This window comes from Sminthopsis crassicaudata, chromosome 3 (assembly GCF_048593235.1).
Source record: "Sminthopsis crassicaudata isolate SCR6 chromosome 3, ASM4859323v1, whole genome shotgun sequence".
Taxonomy (NCBI): Eukaryota; Metazoa; Chordata; class Mammalia; order Dasyuromorphia; family Dasyuridae; genus Sminthopsis; species Sminthopsis crassicaudata.
The window spans coordinates 524966355-524985292 of NC_133619.1; the positions used below are offsets into that span (position 1 = coordinate 524966355).

The window sequence follows — 18938 nt, forward strand, 5'->3', positions numbered from 1 at the left end:
ATTTTGATGTTCAAGGTATTATTTTCTTCAGCATTTGTATGTAGGTGTGTGTATGTGTGCCTCTTTTACCAATCTGTTAATTCCCTTTTCACAGTTTTCTTTTTTTTTTCTTTAGAATTTTTTTTCCACAGTATATATACATGAGTAATTTTTTTTATAATATTATCCCTTGTATTCATTTTTCCAAATTATCCCCCCCCTCTACTCCCTCCCCCCGATGACAGGCAATCCCATACATTTTACATGTGTTACAATATAACCTAGAAAAAATATATGTGTGTAAATACCATTTTCTTGTTGCACATTAAGTATTAGATTCTGAAGGTATAAGTAACCTGGATTGATAGACAGTAGTGCTAACAATTTACATTCACTTCCCAGTGTTCCTTCTCTGGGTGTAGTTGTTTCTGTCCATCATTGATCAACTGGAAGTGAGTTGGATCTTCTTTATGTTGAAGATATCCACTTCCATCAGAATACATCTTCATACAGCATTGAAGTGCACAGCAATCTTCTGGTTCTATTCATTTCACTCAGCATCAGTTGATGTAAGTCTCTCCAAGCCTCTCTGTATTCCTCCTGCTGGTCATTTCTTACAGAGCAATAATATTCCATAACCTTCATATACCATAATTTACCCAACCATTCTCCAATTGATGGACATCCATTCAACTTCCAGTTTCTAGCTACAACAAATAGAGCTGCCACAAACATTTTGGCACATACAGGTCCCTTTCTGCTCTTTAGTATTTCTTTGGGATATAAGCCCAATAACAGCAATGCTGGGTCAAAGGGTATGCACAGTTTGATAACTTTTTGGGCATAGTTCCAAATTGCTCTCCAGAATGGTTGCCTTTTCCCAGTTTTCTTACTTTGCTTTAATTTCCCCCTCAATTTTTCCTCTACAACTCTTATTTGAGTTTAAAAATTACTTTTTACTCTTCAAAAATTTTTTTTCTTTAGCTCTTCTAGGAATTCTTATTGAGCTTGTGCCTAATCTGCATTTTTTTTCCCCTTTGATATCTTCTTTACTTGTAGATGATTTTAGGTCATTGTTTTCTTCTGAGTTTATGAACCAGACTTTTCTCTTATCATTGTAGCTTTTTATGATTAAATTCCTTTTTTTTTCTTTTTTTTTTTAGTCATCTGTTCATTTTTCCAGATTAATTTTTGAATTTGGACTTTATGTTATAAAGTCCCTATCTCTGGGGTTGAGGTTAACCTTTCTCATTTTCATGTCATACTGCTTGGAGGCCTATAACTTTTTGATATTTTCAAAATGAGAATTCTGGTCACTACTCTCCTGACCTATGCTCTGGTCCTTAGTCAGGTAGAACCTCTATTCCTTCTTAGATACAGCTAGATACAGCTGTTCCTATATCCTCTGGAATCATGATTAGCAACTTGGTAATAGGTGAAGGAACTGCCAGATGGAGTCTGATCCTGTATCATGCTACTACATGGGTCCCTCAGGAATCTGTTTCTCACCAGGTGACTAGTCTTTACTAGACCTGTTTCCTGACTGTTCTTGGTAGTGTTTCTATTGATGTGGCTGTTGGAACTGCTTTTACTTCTACTGTGTCAAACTCCTGGCCAGCCCTCACCCCAGTATCAACAGATTTCTCTTTCTGTCTTCCTAAGCTGCCCTGGGCTGGAAAAAATGTTTCACTGTGACTTTTTGTTAGTTATCCCACTCAAAGTTTTGTTTGACACTTTAAAAAAGTTGTTTAAGAAGGTGTATTAGGAGTGTTCACAGAAATACTTCACACCACCATTTTGGCTCTGCCTTTTCATCAGTTAAGAAAAATAGGTTCAAGCCAGATTGTAAAGAATTAAGACTTAAGAAGTAGAAAAGTTTGTTACATCCTAGGGTTAAAAGGAGTCACTAAAATCTATTCAGTCAATAAATCAACTTAAATTTATTAAATATCTCCTTAAGTTTTCTACCAGATACTTTGCAAGGTACTGGAGATGCAAATATAAAGAATGAAACAATCTTTTACAACTTCAAATGAACTTACATTCTAATGAACAAGGGAATAGCATGATTAGAATGGAGCTTAAGAAATATCAACTTTAGCAGCTAGGTGGTGCAGTGAATAGAACATCAGCCCTGAAGTTCAAATCTGGCTTCAGACACATAACACGTCCTTGCTGTGTGACCCTGGGCAAGTCACTTAACCCCAGTTGTCTAGCTCCCCCCCCCCCCAAAAAAAAAAGGTAACTGACAAGCCATAAACCTGTTGGTAAATTAAGGGGATATCTACCCCATGCTTGTGAAGATCTTCCCTTGCAGAGTGGGCGGGTGAGAGACATTGTAGTGTTCTTAAAGTGTGGTCAGATACTGAAGATGAAGAAGTTATTCTCTGCATCTTGGGCCATTGCCAGTCTTGACTTTTGTCCTGCAACTGGACTTTAATGACTCAGGAATAGAGTAAGGCTGATGACTTTGTGCAGTGGCACAATTCCAATGCACATTCAAGGGAAGGCTTTTCTCCTTGTTTGTTGATCCTCTTTGAAAATAAAGAACAAACAACATTATGTGACTTCAGCCTCTATAGTGATAATCCTTCAAACATTCTTACATCTCAGTTTCTCAATTTTCCTATGACTTGCTTCTCCATTCTTCTTCAGCACACATAGACATTATCATACTATTGGTCTTGCTATCACACACAAACAATCCCCTTACATGTTTGTGAACTTTGCAGTTCCCTTATCTGGGATTATATATGTGTCATTCCATTTCTCCCTCATAACCCCAAACCCTGTTCTTTGTTCTCATTGTGATCTCCAGTCCTTCTCCATCTTAGTTCTTTCTTAGGCCATCACCTTTGCACTCTCCTTTCTTCCCTTTAGTGAACCACTCTACACCGTGTTCTTTTGAGTCCTTTGCCTTATTACCCTGCCTCTGATCATGTCCTGCCAAGCCCAGAATTACTTACTCCATCCTTTACCTTTGTTCCTACTCCTGTGTGGCTAAATGAAGTTGGAGAAAACCATGAAACTGTGTGACTACAAATTATGTAATCATAAATGGGCTTCACTGTAGCAAGGCAATCCTTTTACATTTCCCCAAATGAGTCATTATCCCACTCACCATGTTGTTTTTTTCCAAACCTTTTTATTCTTCAAACTATCCGCAGATTAAGTGTCTTGGATGAGAACCTTGCCTTGTGTTCCCCAGACAAATTAAAGCCATTGGGGAGAGCTTTTGCTTCTCCTCTCCTTTGCAACTCTTTATTTCACTCCTCTTCACTCATCTTACAGGGATGAGGGGCTTTTTTTGCCAAAGCAAACCCCACTACATGTATGTGACCCAATTACATCTTATTTTCTAGCAGATATTGGCCCCTCCATCATCTTCACTTTCACTTATCTTGAGTCTCTTCTGTTTACTGGCTGTTTCCATGCCCACGTCTCCTTCATCCTCCAGAAAACCCTTACTTGATCCATCCATCCTTGTTGGCTGTTGTCCCATATTTCCTTTTTTGTTTTTTTGGGTTTTTTTTTTTTTTTTTTTTTTAACATGGCTAAACTGTGAAAAAACTGTCTACAGTTGGGGCCTCTACCACTGTCTTCTTAGCTTTCTCTAGTGTAGCTTTTGCCTTCATAAAGCCCTTGAAACTGCTCTCTACAAGGTTAACTAATAATTTTTTAATTACCAAATCTAATGACCTTTTTTCACTCCTCATCTTCATCTTTCTGCAGCTTTTGACACTGTCAGTCACCCTTGTTTTCACCTGGTATTCTCTTCTCTCAAGGTTTTTGTGATACTATTTTATCTTGGTTCTTCTCCTTCCTGTTTGACGACCCCCTCACTCTCCTGTGCTAAATCTTCAACCAAATCATTACTCACTAATTTTGAGTGTGTTCCAAAGTTCTGTTCTGGGTCTTTTTTTCTCTCTCATTTAACAGTCTCCTTAGCTTTCATGGATTCAGTTATCATCTCTACACTGACGATTCTCAGATGTACTTTCCAGTCCTGTCCTCTCTGCTCTTCTCAACTCTCACATCTCACATTTAACATATCCAAAACTAAATCCATTATCTCACCCCCAAGCCCCCCTCATCCTAACTTCTCTATTACTTTTGAGGACTTCACCATCAGTCACTAAAGCTCCCAGCCAAGGCTTTGTCCTTGACTCCTCATGGTCTCTCACCCCTACATCTAGTTTCTTATCAAGGTCTTTCAGTTTTACCTTTGTGATGTCTCATATATACCCCAATCTCTCCTCTGTTGTCTCAACTTTGATGGGGACTCTCATTTCTGGATTATTGCAATAGTCTGCCAACTGGTCTCTCTTTCTCTCTCATAAGTCTCTTCCATCCTATTATTATTATTTTTTTTTCCCCTGAGGTATTTGGGGTTAAGTGACTTGCCCAGACTCACACAACTAGGAAGTATTAAGTGTCTGAAATCAAATTTGAACTCAGGTCCTCCTGACTTTCAGTGCTGGTGCTCTATCCACTGTGCCCCCTAACTTCCCCTTTATATTCCATCTTATTATCACTTGCCAAAGTGACTTAGTCATACTCAGGACAGACCATATCACTTCTCCAATCAATAAACTCCACTGTCATCTTTTCACCTCTAGGATCAGATATGATCCTCAGTTTGGACTTCATAGCCTAGCTTCCTTCTACCTTTCCACTATGTACTCTTTGATCCAAGTTGACACTGGTCTCTTAACTGTTCCTTAAATGAGATAATCCATCTCTTGATTCCAGGCATTTTCTCTGGTTATTCCCCTATGTCTGGAGTATTCTTTTTTATCTTCCCTCCTGACTTCCCCTTGCTGAAATTTTACCTTCCATAAGAAGCCTTTTCTGAATTCCTTTAATGTTAGTGCTTTTTCTCTTATTATTTTCTGTTTATCCTGTATATACATTGTTTGTCCATAGTTGTTTATATGCTTTTCCTCCATTAGATTGTAAGCTCTTCAGACTGGGCACTTTTACCTTTCTTTGTATCTCTAGCAGTGAGCACAGTATCTTACACACAGTAGTTGCTTAATAAATACTTATTGACTGGCTGAATGTTAAATATTTATTGACTGATTGGCTTGGTATAGTCTTAAGAATAAATATAATGACTAATCTTGACCCTTGTAAAGATCAAGGTCAAGGTCTTCAAAATAGTTGAAGAAATGGACCTCTCTCCTTTTGTGAATATGGGAGATTATCATTTGTCAAATATTGCATATGCTGCCCTAAATGGTCATTGGTTGCAGATTACTTTTTTCTCTGGTGTGTGTGTGTGTGTGTGTGTGTGTGTGTGTGTGTGTGTGTGTGTGTGTGTGTATTACAAAGGATGGGTCATTGGTCAAGGAATGGAAGAGAATTATATTTGGAAATAAAAGTGATGTAAATACAAAATACATTAAAAATAAGATAAAAGAACACTATTCCGCCCCCCCCCCCCAAAAAAAGACAAGGAATATTTAATTTAGGACAACAGCTGCTCCCACTCAAGAGAGTCTGTTCCTCCTGTCCCTTTGCACATTCTTGTTGCCTCCTTTGGTAGAGCTATCATATTATAAGAGTTGAAGTTTGAGAAAGGTCATGGCTTTGGGCAGTAAATGTCTCCCTCCTCCACCATATAATTTGACATTTTTGAGGGCAGTATATAGCCTGCTTTTGACTTATTTAAAGTTATTTGCCAGTAAAAGCTGTTCCAGAGACCTTTGTTAATCATTTATGTCTGATGACTTTCCACTCTTTACTGTGCAAACTTGACATTTATAAGAATGACGTGATGTCTCTTAGTACCTATGGTACTAAGTCATGGGTAATGACTTTCCTCCACCCAGCACAGCAAACATTAGAAATTACTTCTTTTCTTATCTTAGCAAACTCTTTCAAAGCTCCCATTAGGTCTTAGTAGTAGAGAGAAATTGAGGTGCTTTCTGTCAAGATGGTATGTAATTACATGGTTTTGAATTGGTAATTCATTACAGAGAAGTTACGATAAACCTTGCATCAGTAAAGTCCTTGGCTTACCACTGATGCAAAATTTATATGGTTCAACACTAGGCTTTCTGAGCCACAGCAGTGATACCTCTCTGTACAGAAATAAAAGTTTCTACCTTTTTCTGTTCAAAGGGGAAGTGTCTCTTCAAAACAAAGAAAACCTTCTGGGAGCAGTTAACTACTCTCTGACTACATAACCTTTGTTCTTATTTCTAATACTGGCTTGTCTGAACCTTATTCACTCTTGGCTTATCCTCCCTTTGCTCCATACTTCAGCAAAGCAGTACTTGGTTGTGTAATATTTACAGATTGCCTGGTCATTAACCTGCTGTCTGAGTTCCTGTCACAATAATGATAGTTGGCTTTAGTACTTAGTAATTTTGATTCAGGATCTCAAAGTATTGTCTAAATGGTTATAATGATACTCAATAAGAGTGGAAGATAAGCTGTGATGGGATGGAAGTAAATCTTTGTTGAACCTTAAAGAGCTTCCTTCCTAAATATTTATTCATCATATTTATTTAAAATTTCCATTGAATTCCAAACATATTTGCTAATACCAAAAAGAAAAAAAAAGATCCCTGCTATTAAGAATTCAAAAACTATATCTTTTGTTTTTACATGATGTACATTTCCTAATGTATCTCTTCTCCCCACTCCTTCCAGACAGCTGTCCTTTATAATAAAAAATTAAAAAGAGGAGTGTGGAAAGCAGGTCAGGAAAATCAATGAATTTATCAACTATGTCTAACAGTATTCCTTACACATAATCCCACATCTCACTTCTGCAAAGACAGATGGGAGGTGCATTTTTATAATTCTTCTTTAGAGCCAGGCTTGATCAATATAATTCCATAGCATTAGAAACAATTCAAATTGAATGCTATGAAATGATAATGACTAAGTGAGTTCATCAAGGCTTACAGATCATGATAGATAATATCCCAAGAGTGACCCTTTCCATTTGTTCTTCCATCTCATATCTAACTATTTTATATTTATTTTCTCTTCATTCTGCATATATGACTTACATATACCTGTTAGTCTCCCCTCAGAATGTGAGCTCCTTGAAGGCAGGATTATTTAATTTTTGTTTCTTCCTTATCATGTAGTAAGTGTTTAATAATGATTTTTCTTCAAAGTCCCAATTCCAGAATTCTTTTTTTTTTTTTTTTTTTTTTTTTTTTTTTGAGGCTGGGGTTAAGTGACTTGCCCAGGGTCACACAGCTAGGAAGTGTTAAGTGTCTAAGACCAGATTTGAACTAGGTTCCTCCTGAATTCAAGGCTGGTGCTCTATCCACTGCACTACCTAGCTGCCCTCCAGAATTCTTTAAGAAGAAAAATGTCCCTGTGAATTGAAGATAAAAGTCAGGTGGGCCAGGCAAGGAGCTGGTACCTCCCTTTTTAGAGAAATGAATTAACAAAATGTTACCTCAAACCTAATGGAGTGGGTTTCTATTTGAAAGTTTCTGAAAAAAAGGTCATACTTAAGGAACATAAGATGTCATTGTTCTCAGTGAATTCAGGCTTCCACAGGAGGCCTTAGAGACCTTGTTCATTTGTTTGAGCTGGGGTCCTTCTCTCTCTTTTCCCTTCTTTTTCAAACATTTCTGACATTTTGAGTTTAGTTTCCAGTCTTATTTTGCTGTGCAAGCTGCAAAGATGTCAGGTTTTCCTGACTGCTCCTCAGCCTCCTGATTACCCTTTTAAGCGGTGCTGATTGCAGGAAATTGCTGTGGTGCGTGGTGGGTGTCACAACAGCCCAATGATTAAGACCCGTGTATGTCATTTACTGGCTGATTGAAATAATCACAGAGAGGGGAGAAGCAGAGGGAAAATTGCTAAATGTGCAGAGGGAGCTGCCACTCTTAATCATTTTTGGCTTAAGCATCTCAAGTTGAGGAATCAAAACTAATGAGAGTGAGATTTATGTTTTCCTCATTTTGCTTCATTCTTGATATTCAAGGTAGTTGAGTGAAACTTAACACTGAAGATGGTCCTAAGCAGGAAGAACTTTTTTTTTTTTTTGGGGGGGGGTGTTGTTTATCAGATAAGTGGCCCATAAGACCTTTACCTTCTGCACGATAGGAAAATCAAGAGTGAAGCACCTGAGAGTTGGCTATAAGTATGACAGGATGAAACCAGATCCAGAAGGTGAAAGTAGCTCTTTGGGAAGATTGGCTGTCTGCAATGACCTGTAGGCATTCTCCCCACTACCACCTCCTCCTCCACTTTCTCCTCTTCCTCTCTAATTTTCATTTTAAAGGAATGCATTATTTCTTTCTAGATACTGCCCGAGTCACTTGCTCTAGAAAATCTTTCCTGATACCTGCAAGGTGCTGGTTCCTTCCTTCACTATCTCATATCTAACTATTTTATATTTATTTTCTTTTCATTCTGCATATATGACTTACATATACCTGTTGGTCTCCCCTCAGAATGTGAGCTCCTTGAAGGCAGGATTATTTAATTTTTGTATCTTTCTGTTTCCACTGCCTTAGCATGTAGTAACTGCTTAATAAATACTTATTGATTGTTGCAAAATGTTTTGAGAAGTTGAGCAATTTATGATAGCCTGATTGTTATGGTTTTATCATGGATGTGTATGTCCCTGTGCTTCCCAATTTGAAATTACTTGCTAAAGAACCCCAGGGCTTTCATCATGTAAGGATCTATGGGAATGACTATAGTCTGCTTTTTAAATTCTTGGATTCTTCACCAGTTGATCACGACTGCCACCCTTTGTCTGTTGAGGTTTAGATATCATTTATATGCAACAAGCACAGTTTCCATTCTTTTTTTCATGTTCTTCTTTTATTCTCCCTATATTTTGTAAATTGCCAGTTACTTGAGTTAGTAGATGATTGAGCTTTAGTGAGCAGCATGATGTGTTAAACCTCTGTATTACTGTTTGTGGAGCTCACCCTAACAAGGCTCTTATCTCTCTTTTTTTCAGGCACAGAACACTGGTATTTCTATTTAATTAATGGGTTTCTGAATTTCAATGTGGCCTTTGTATTGGCTCTTCTGGTCTTACCACTGACTTCCCTCATGGAAACCTTATTGCAGAGATTTCATGGTAAGTTGTAGAGGTATGAAAGATTTCAGACTGCCTGGTGGCAGGAAGACTTGTGCCTTAGAAATCATTAGCCAGTCTTATAAAGAGCTACTCAGGGTGATGATATTTATTGTGCAGGAAAAAATAGAATTCCCTTCTTTTATTCATTGTGTTCTTAGGAGAATGGGAGGCTGGTCTGTTTTGCAGTCTGTGTTTGCAAGGCTAAAGTAGGTATGTATGACTTATCTGAAGGTTTTCTTAATTTATTGCAAATGAAACCACATCAGTAAAAATCTGCAGAAACCCACAATGTCAGGTTAACCCATTAATTGCCACAGTCAGTCCTCAGTGATTACAAGAAGAGTCTTACATGTTCACAGTTAAGGAAGCCTAACTAACATGCTAACCAGCTAGACAGGAAAAGGCATTTGCAAGATCTCAGGGGAACACAAAATTTAGAGTCCTTTGTCCTATGAAGACAATGTTGTTCAAAAGGTGAAGTACATTTAATGAGCTATTTTGGAGGCAAAAATGTTGATGAAAATAGCCTCTGCTGAATTAAAAAAAAAAATTATTCAGTTTTCTTCATAGCTGGGTGGCTAAATTAGGAGGAGTCTAATGCTATCCTCTGGATTACTATTAATCCAATTAATTATTGAAGAAGTTTACCTAGTCATTTATTTCTGTTTCTCAGCATCTGTTTTTTGTTTGTTTGTTTGTTTTTTCCCTTGAGGCTGGGGTTAAGTGACTTGCCCAGGGTCACACAGCTAGGAAGTGTTAAGTGTCTGAGACTAGATTTGAACTCTGGTCCTTCTGAATTCAAGGCTGGTACTCTATCCACTGCGCCACCTAGCAGCATCTGTTTTTATAGCACTGTCCTAACTCAGATTATCAATTAATTAAGTGCTTCTAGCTTTCTTTACAGGTGGGCCAGACTTAAGCAGAACTCTCAAGTTGGAAAGACAATTAACTGTGGATTTGTTTTCTTGATTTGCAAGGATTATGAGTTTTTTCCTTAGTCAGCTTTTGTTTCCTTTGTGCTTATTTTTTGTATTGTAAATTACTTCTTTTTTTTTCTGAAAGATATTTTATTTTATTTTATTAATTTTATAATTATACATTTTTTGACAGTATATATGCATGAGTAATTTTTTTATAACATCATCCCTTGTATTCATTTTTCCAGATTTTCCCCTCCCTCCCTCTACTTCTTCCCCTAGATGACAGGTAATCCCATACATTTTACATGTGTTACAGGATAACCTAGATATAATATATGTGTGTAAATCCAATTTTCTTGTTGCACGTTAAGTATTGGATTCCGAAGGTATAAGTAACCTGGGTAGATAGACAGTAGTGCTAACAATTTACATTCACTTCCCAGTGTTCCATCTCTGGGTGTAGTTGTTTCTGTCCATCATTGATCAGCTGGAAGTGAGTTGGATCTTTCTTTCATGTTGAAGATTTCCACTTCCATTAGAATATATTCTCCTTGTATAGTATTGTTGTTGAAGTGTATAATGATCTCCTGGTACTGCAGAATTTTTACCTGCTGAGGTTAGATTCATTTATTCTGGGACATGTTATAACAATTGAGAAAATCTCAATTTAATAATTAAATCTTGGCAAATATAGACTAACATTTTGCAATAATTGTGGACAAAGTTTAAAATAGCTGCTGCTGTAGCTTGAGAATTTTTATCCTTGAATAGATGGTCAAAAAGAATTTATTAATCTCTCACTATGTGCCAGGCTCTGGGACAAAGTAAGATATGACAGTCTCTGCCCTGTCCTCAAATGGAGTAACCTATAGTCTTTGTTAAAAGTATTTATTTTATTTTAATTTTTTATTAGTTAAAGGTATTTAAATCCAAAAAACTTTAATTATGTATTACTCAGATATGGCCTCTGATTACAGACTGCATTCTGTGAGATAAATAACAATGCAGTTTACGGTACATGAATCTAATGGACTGCAGAGGGCACTGTGTTTATTCCTTCTGTACTGCTCATTATGACTAATACAAGCACAGGAGGAGATGCTCTCACTGTGGGGTTGCAAGCTTATCGCTCAGTGCTCATGTACCTAACCACAGGAACTTTCCAGCAGGGGTTTGAGCCTTAGTGATCATTAAATCCCTTTAGTACTTGCACATGCTTTCTTTTTAAAATTTTGGTATTGGTTAGGAATTTGGAGTTGAAAGATAGTGTAGGAGGGAAGGAAAAGCTTTATCAGGATTGTTTTTGTTCTTGCTTTGCAGCCAGTTACTTGTCAATAGCTATTTGTTGGGGGGGGGGGGGAATAAGTTTGATAATTTTTGGTTTAATAGGTTTGAGAATGCTGATTCTGCCACCATTTCCTTCTATTTGGTTCGTGACTCTTTATAGTTACTTGGGTATAATAAAGAAGACTAAAGGAAAAGTGTTACCTACAACATAAAATATTCTACTTCATATAATAACTTAGAAAATTTTTAGCTGATGGCAGATAATCTTAGGGGCCTACGGACATCTTTCTTTCTTTCTTTCTTTCTTTTTTTTTTTTTTATTGTTTTTATTTACCAGATATATGCATGGGTAATTTTACAGCATTGACAGTTGCCAAACCTTTTGTTCTAATTTTTCCCTTCCTTCCAGTCTCTTTAGAAAGCAGCAGAAAAGTATCCCCTTATTAGCTGACATTTCCTTTCATGGTTAAGGGAAATATGAATGAATTGGGCCATTTTGTGAGTGAATACAAGGTGGCTAGGGCAGGGCCAGGCTATTCCAAATCCAAAGTTGGGGGACACGAAGGTCCTAAGTTGTAATTTTACTACTGCAATGAGATGGACAACTGCCTCTTTTTCTTTCTTATAGTTCAGAACTTAGGCCGTCCTTACTGGCTTACCTTGTCTCCAATGTACATCTGGATTGCCATCTTCTTTGCTCAGCCTCACAAGGAGGAGAGATTTCTGTTCCCCATATATCCTCTTATATGTCTTTGTGGTGCTGTGGCTCTTTCGGCACTTCAGGTGAGTTTCAGGAAAACAGAAATCCTAAAGAGTTTCTGTTTTGAGTTTCTTCATAATTTATCATAGAAATTTTATTTATTTTTAATACATATTGCTTTATGAATCATGTTGGGAGAAAAAAAATGAGAGCAAAGGGAAAAACCATGGAAGAGATAAAAAAGGAATCAGATTAAAAAAAATGAACACAGCATGTGTTGATTTACAATCAGTATCCTTAGTTTTTTTTTTTTTTTTTTTTCTGGTTGTAGATGGTATTTTCTGTCCAAAGTCTATTGGGATTGCTTTGGATCACTGAACCACTGAGAAGAACCAAGTCTTTCATAGTTAACCATCATACATTCTTGCTGTTATTGTGTACAATATATTCCTGGTTTTGCTTGTTTCACTTAGCATCAATTCGTGTAAATCTTTCTAGGCCTTTCTAAAATCAGCTTATTCATCATTTTTTATAGAATAGTAATATTCCATTATCTTCATATACCACAACTTGTCCAGCCATTCCCCAATTGATGGGCATCTACTCCTTTTCCATTTCTTTGCTACCACAAAAAGAGCTATTACAAACATTTTTTGCACATGTGAGTCCTTTTCCCTCCTTTATGATTTCCTTGGGATACAGACCCAGTGATGGCACTGCTGGGTCATCATGGAAATTTAACAACAGATTGCAGAATTTATACTGCTAAGATAATTTTGCCTATATGGTATAATTTACTATGTAGGTAATTGTATATATGTGTTCGGTTAGATATTTGTTATCTTATTTGCTGATGAGTTTTTTCCACAAATAAATAACTATCCTTTTATTTCAGAACATAGACTCAGTTTACTTTAGAGACATTTTCCAAGTCACTGTAAGAGAATTAGATCCTAATTAAATGATGGGTTAGCAGAATTAACCGAATATCTCTCCTATTATATTAGAATAGAATTTTAGCCTATATTTTGTGATTCAATTAAATAACTAGCCATTGAAGACTTTATTGATTCACTCTCCATAGTTCTCTCTCTGTATGGGTTGCCATTTTCCATCCTAAGTCTTGGATCACTCCATTGCTGAGGAGAGCTAAGGCTATCATAATTGATCATCACATAATCTTGTTTCTGTGTACAATGATTCTGCTCACTTCACTTAGCATCAGTTCATGTAAGTCTTTCCAGACTTTTCTGAAACCAGACGGCTCATCATTTCTTATAGAACAATAATATCCCATTACATTCATATATCATAACTATTCAGCTTCAGACACTTAATGAAAACTTCCTAGCTGTGTGACTCTGGGCCGCATTTGAACTCAGATCCTCCTGATTTCAGGACCAGCACTCTATCTACTGCACCATCTAGCTGTCCCTCTTGCTTCATTTCTTAAAAGGCCATATGTCCTTGGATCTGATAACATCAGGCCTCTTTTTATACTTCCTCCTGAGGTAGTAGATGAGTTTTTATGACATATATCATAGGTACATATTATTTCTGTATCAATAATATCTTTTTTCAGTAAAAGTGAGAATTTTACCTGAGTTAATTTGCTTACTTAGTGACATACCAATCAAACTACCAAAAAATATTTTATAGAGCTGGAAAACTTAATAACAAAGTTTTTCTGGAAGAACAAAAGGTCAAAAATATCAAAGGAATTAATGAAAATAAAGAAGTTGGCCTACCTGTACCAGATCTGAAACTATAATATAAAGCAATAATTAATCAGAACTATTTGGTACTAGCTAAGAAATAGAGTGGTGGATCAATGAAGTACATTAGGTATACAAGACTCAGTAGTAAATTCAACCATAGTAATCTAGTGTTTGATAAACCCCAAAATCCCAGCTTTTGGGACAAGAACTATTTGACAAAAATTGTTGGGGAAAGCTGGAAAACAGTGTGGCAGAAATTAATTAAAGACCAACATAATACATTGTATACCAAGATAAGAACAAAATAAGAACTGATTCACATTTATAAGATTACAAGTCAATTTTCAGATGACGAAATTAAAACCATTTCTAGTCATATGAAAAAGGTGCTCTATTTCACTATTGATCAGAGAAATGTAAATTAAGACAACTCTGAGATACCACTAAACACCTTTCAGATTGGCTAAAATGATAAGAAAAGATAATGATGAATATTGGAGGGGATGTGAGAAAACTGGGACACTGATACATTGTTGGTGGAATTGTGAACACATCCAACCATTCTGGAGAGCAATTGGGAACTATGCCCAAAGGGTTATTAAACTGTGCATATCCTTTGATATCCCAGTGTTTCTACTGGGCTTATATCCCAAAGAGATATTAAAGGAAAGAAAGGGACCCACATACCCACATATGCAAAAATGTTTGTGGCAGCCCTTTTTGTAGTGGCTAGAAATTGGAAATTGATTGGATACCCATCAATTGGAGAATGGCTGAATAAGTTATGGTATATGAATGTTATGGAATATTATTGTTAGGTAAGAAATGACCAGAAGGATGATTTCAGAAAAGCCTGGAGAGACTTACCTGAACTGATGCTGAGTGAAATGAGCAGAACCAGAAGCTTATTATACATGGCAACAAGATTATATGATGATCAATTCTGATAGACATGGCTCTTCTCAACATTGAAATGATTCAGGCCAGTTCTAGTGATCTTGTAATTAAGAGAGCCATCAGCACCTAGAGAGAGGACTGTGGGGATTGAATGAGGATCACAACATAACATTTTCACTCTTTTTGCTGTTGTTTGATTGAAATTGTATTTTCTTTCTCATTTTTTCCCTTTAGATTTGATGTTTCTTATGCAGCATGATAATTGTGTTAATATATATGCCTATATTGGATTTAACATATACCATGTTTAACATATATTGGATTACTTGCCATCTAGGGGAGGGAGTTGGAGGAAGAGGGGGAAATTGGAATACAAGGTTTTGCAAGGGCTAATCTTGAAGAATTATCCATTCATATGTTTTGAAAATAAAAAGCTTTAATTAAAAAAAAAAGACGATTAAGTCATTCCTCAATTGCTAAATGGTCAAAGAATATGAGCAGGCAGTTTCAGATGAAGAAATTAAAGCCATCTATGGTCATATGAAAAAATGCTTTAAATCACTATTGATTAGAGAAATGTAAATTAAAACAACTTTGAGGTACCACCTCATACCTTTCAGATTGGGTGAAGGAAAATAATAAATATTAGAGGGGATGTGGGAAAATTAGGAGTACTAATGCATTGTTGGTGAATTAGGAACTGATCCAACCATTCTGGAAAACAATTTGGAACTGTGCCCAAAGGACACAGTAATATCACTACTAGGTTTGTATTCCAAAGAGATTTTGAAAAGGGGACAGGGACAATGACCTATTTATACAAAAACATTTATAGTAGCTCTTTTTGTAGTGGGGAAAAAAAATTGAGATTGAGGGAATGCCTATAAATTGGGGAATGGCAAAACAAGTATATGATTGTAATGAAATATTACTGTGCTGTAAGAAATGATAAGCAAGCAAATTTCAGAAAAAGTTGGACTTGTATGAACTAAATGCAAAGTTAAGTGAACAGAACCAGAAAATTGTCTACAGAAACAGCAATACTGCATGATAATCCACTATGAATGACTTAGCTATTCTTAGCAATACAGTGATCCAAGACATCTCCAAAGGACTCATGATGAAAAATGCTATTCACCTCCAGAGAAAGAACTAGTAGATTCAAAATGCATATTGAAACATAATTTTTCACTTTCTGTGTTTTATTTTTTTTTGTGGGCTCTTTTTCTTCTCTGAGTCTGTGTTTTTTTTTTTTCCCCCACTAAATGACTATATGATGATATGTTTTTCATGTTTGACAATGTATAACCTGTATCAAATTGCTTACTGTCTCAGGATGGGAGGAAATGAGAGAGAGAGAGAAAAAAGTTGGAATTCAAATTAAAAAAAAAAGAATATTATAACTTCACATGTGATTTCTTAACTGGGGTGGGTAGTGGGGATAAGGGAGAAAATTTGGATTTCAAAAGTTTTTAAAAAATGTAAAAAAATTAATTAAAATTTAAAATGTAACTGGGAGAACATTAAGTAAATAAGATTAAATATAATATGGGGGCAGCTAGGTGGCGCAGCGGATAGAGCACCAGCCTTGAATTCAGGAGGACTCGAGTTCAAATTTGGTCTCAGACACTTAACATTTCCTAGCTGTGTGACCCTGGGCAAGTCACTTAACCCCAGCCTCAGGGGGAGGGGGAAAGAATATTAAAAATTGTCTTTACATATAAGCCTGGGAAAAATAAAATATCAAAATTTTTTAAATATATTTTTTTTCCCTAGAAATGTTATCACTTTGTGTTTCAACGCTACCGCTTAGAACATTATACAGTTTCTTCCAATTGGTTGGCTTTAGGGACTGTCTTCCTCTTTGGGCTATTATCCCTGTCTCGATCTGTGGCACTATTCAGAGGTGAGTGTTCTGGAGAAGAACTTATATTGGATCCTTGAGATAGTTCATCTGAAACTTTAGTTGACTAATGATAATTTGTTATGCTGCTGCTTATACTAAGAGGAATTTTCTTTCCTGGGCAAGGAGCTCTGCTAAGCTATTACTTTTATGGCTAGGTTTTTTGCCCTTTGGGAGTAATTTGGCTTAATATTAATAGGAGAGAGGATTGTGAATTCTTTTTAGTGTTATGATTAGTTATAAATCATTTATCTATACACATCTCCTTTTTTCTTTTTCTTTTTTTTTTTTTTAAGGGAATGGTATTAAATTTAAAAAGCTCCAAAATAGAAGATGCTAATATAAGGCTCAGTTCTAAATTATAGAAGGAATTATAATTTTAATACAAGACATTAAAATGGGACAAGAACAACTAAACTAAAAAAGGGTTTAGAGAAAGGCAAGAGAGCAAAGAATTTTTAGCAAAATGAATTTAATTGGTATATACTAGGTTAACATATGACTCATGGAAGAGACATTGGCTAAACAAGTTTGCCTACAATGAACCTTCAAAATCTTTTTTTTTCCCTTGAGAAATTTCAGTAAAAATTTAAAATTCATTTCAGTTTTGCAATATTTTCTTTTTGATAATTATTTCAGGATATCATGGACCCCTTGATTTGTATCCTGAATTCCACAGAATTGCTACTGATCCTGCTATCCACACAGTCCCAGAAGGGAGACCAGTGAATGTCTGTGTGGGCAAAGAGTGGTACCGATATCCCAGCAGCTTTCTTCTACCTGAGAAGTACGTTGCAACCTCCTTTCCCTATGACCTACTTCTTAAATTTGGGAGTAGAAATAACAGTCCTATTAGTCTGTCTCCTTAGTTTCTTTTTTTTTTTCCTTTTTGAAACTATAGCCAAAGGCTAACACCAGCTGTCAAGTCTTTAATATATACCTGCAGACCTTTCAGCAAAAAGTGAATTATTGTATCTTCACTATTGGTCCACTGGGTTTTTCTGGAGCTAAGTGCTTCTACTTGTTCTAGTTATGTGCCCTGCTTTGTCTTGTCACATGGCATTAGGATCTTTTTTTTTTTTTTTAATTTAAATATAATTTCTTACTCTGAACTTAAAAACAAAACAAAATAAGAACATTTCTATACAAAGAGAATATTCTCTGAAGAAATACAATTTTATGTTGCTTTAAAATAATATTTAATTTAATAATATTTTAAAATTCCCATACTTTTAAAATAGTATTGCTTTTATTTTCTTTCTGAACTTTGTTTTCTTCTGTGCATTAAAATAATGTTTCAGTTATCCTTCTTGGCAGGAGGGCAATCATTATTTCTACTTCTCCTGCCCCCAAATAAAAATGGAGACAAAAAAAAAAAAAAACATAACACATAAGGATAAGCAAGCAAACCAAATCTACAAAGTGATCATTTAAAAAATTTATGTCTTTTTTTGCACCTTGTGTCCATTTTCTTTGTCAGGAGGGCTCCAACATATTTCATCATTTTAGTTTCCCTGGAGACTTGGTTAGTCATTGCATTGATCAGAATTTGACATTTGGCTATAGTAGCTCAGGATAATTTTTACCTCATTTCTTGTAGTATAATGTCCAGGCTTTGTTTTCAAGGAAGCAAGATACTCTTAAATTATCACTTCTTGAGATTATTTCTATGTCTTGTTTATCATTTCATATTTTTTATAATTTCAGTTTTTTTCAAACTTTTGATTCAATATTTCTTACTTTCTCACTGAGTCATTTTAAGCCTTGGAAAGCTGTTTTTCTTTACAGTGTTGTTGTCCTTGCACAAATTGTCCTTCTATTTCTGCTCACTTCACTCTGTATCAGTTTATAGTCCTCAAATTCCATGAAATTATTTCTTTCATAATTTCTTATTGTGCAATTATATTCCATTACATTCATATCCCACAGTTTGTTCAGCCATTTGCCAGTTGGTGGACATGCCCTTAGATGCTCGTCTTAGCCTCCCTCTATCTTTCTCTCTTTTGCTTCAAATGAGAATGAGGTATATTTGATACTCATTTGGTTCATCTGATACTACTCCTACCATTTCCTCCATGTTACCTATTCTCATACATCCCAGTTATGAGAAATAGTAAGTTCCACTTCTTCCTTCTTTCTTACCATAATATGTTATTCCATTTACCCTCAGCACAGAACCAGTCCCCAGCACCTCTGTTTTTCTTATTTAACTGCCTCACACTTACCTTTGAAGGCATTAAGGTTCTCAAGGGACATATTTCTTCCCTCCCTACTAAATGTTAGCATTTTATAATATGTCTCCTCCAAATAGCTCAAATAAATTTACTTTCCTTGGTTTTAGTAGATTATTGTACTTGTTTTTCAAAGTTACTAGTTGCTTGCATTATTTTTTCTCTGAAGTGGGAGTTCTGGATTTTGACTATGACATTCTGGGAAGTTTTCCTTTTGAGTTGTACTTTAA

General features: G+C 35.8%; 1 protein-coding gene across 2 annotated transcripts in view; it reads left to right on the forward strand.

Moving 5' to 3' along the window:
- Nucleotides 1-18938, forward strand: part of ALG9 (ALG9 alpha-1,2-mannosyltransferase) — a 128096-nt gene that overhangs the window by 38474 nt on the left and 70684 nt on the right. For both annotated transcript variants that reach the window (XM_074304281.1, XM_074304282.1), the window contains exons 9-12: nt 8930-9052; nt 11888-12042; nt 16351-16480; nt 17117-17264. In XM_074304281.1, coding sequence (XP_074160382.1) covers nt 8930-9052; nt 11888-12042; nt 16351-16480; nt 17117-17264 — 556 coding nt within the window. The remainder of the gene's footprint in view (nt 1-8929; nt 9053-11887; nt 12043-16350; nt 16481-17116; nt 17265-18938) is intronic.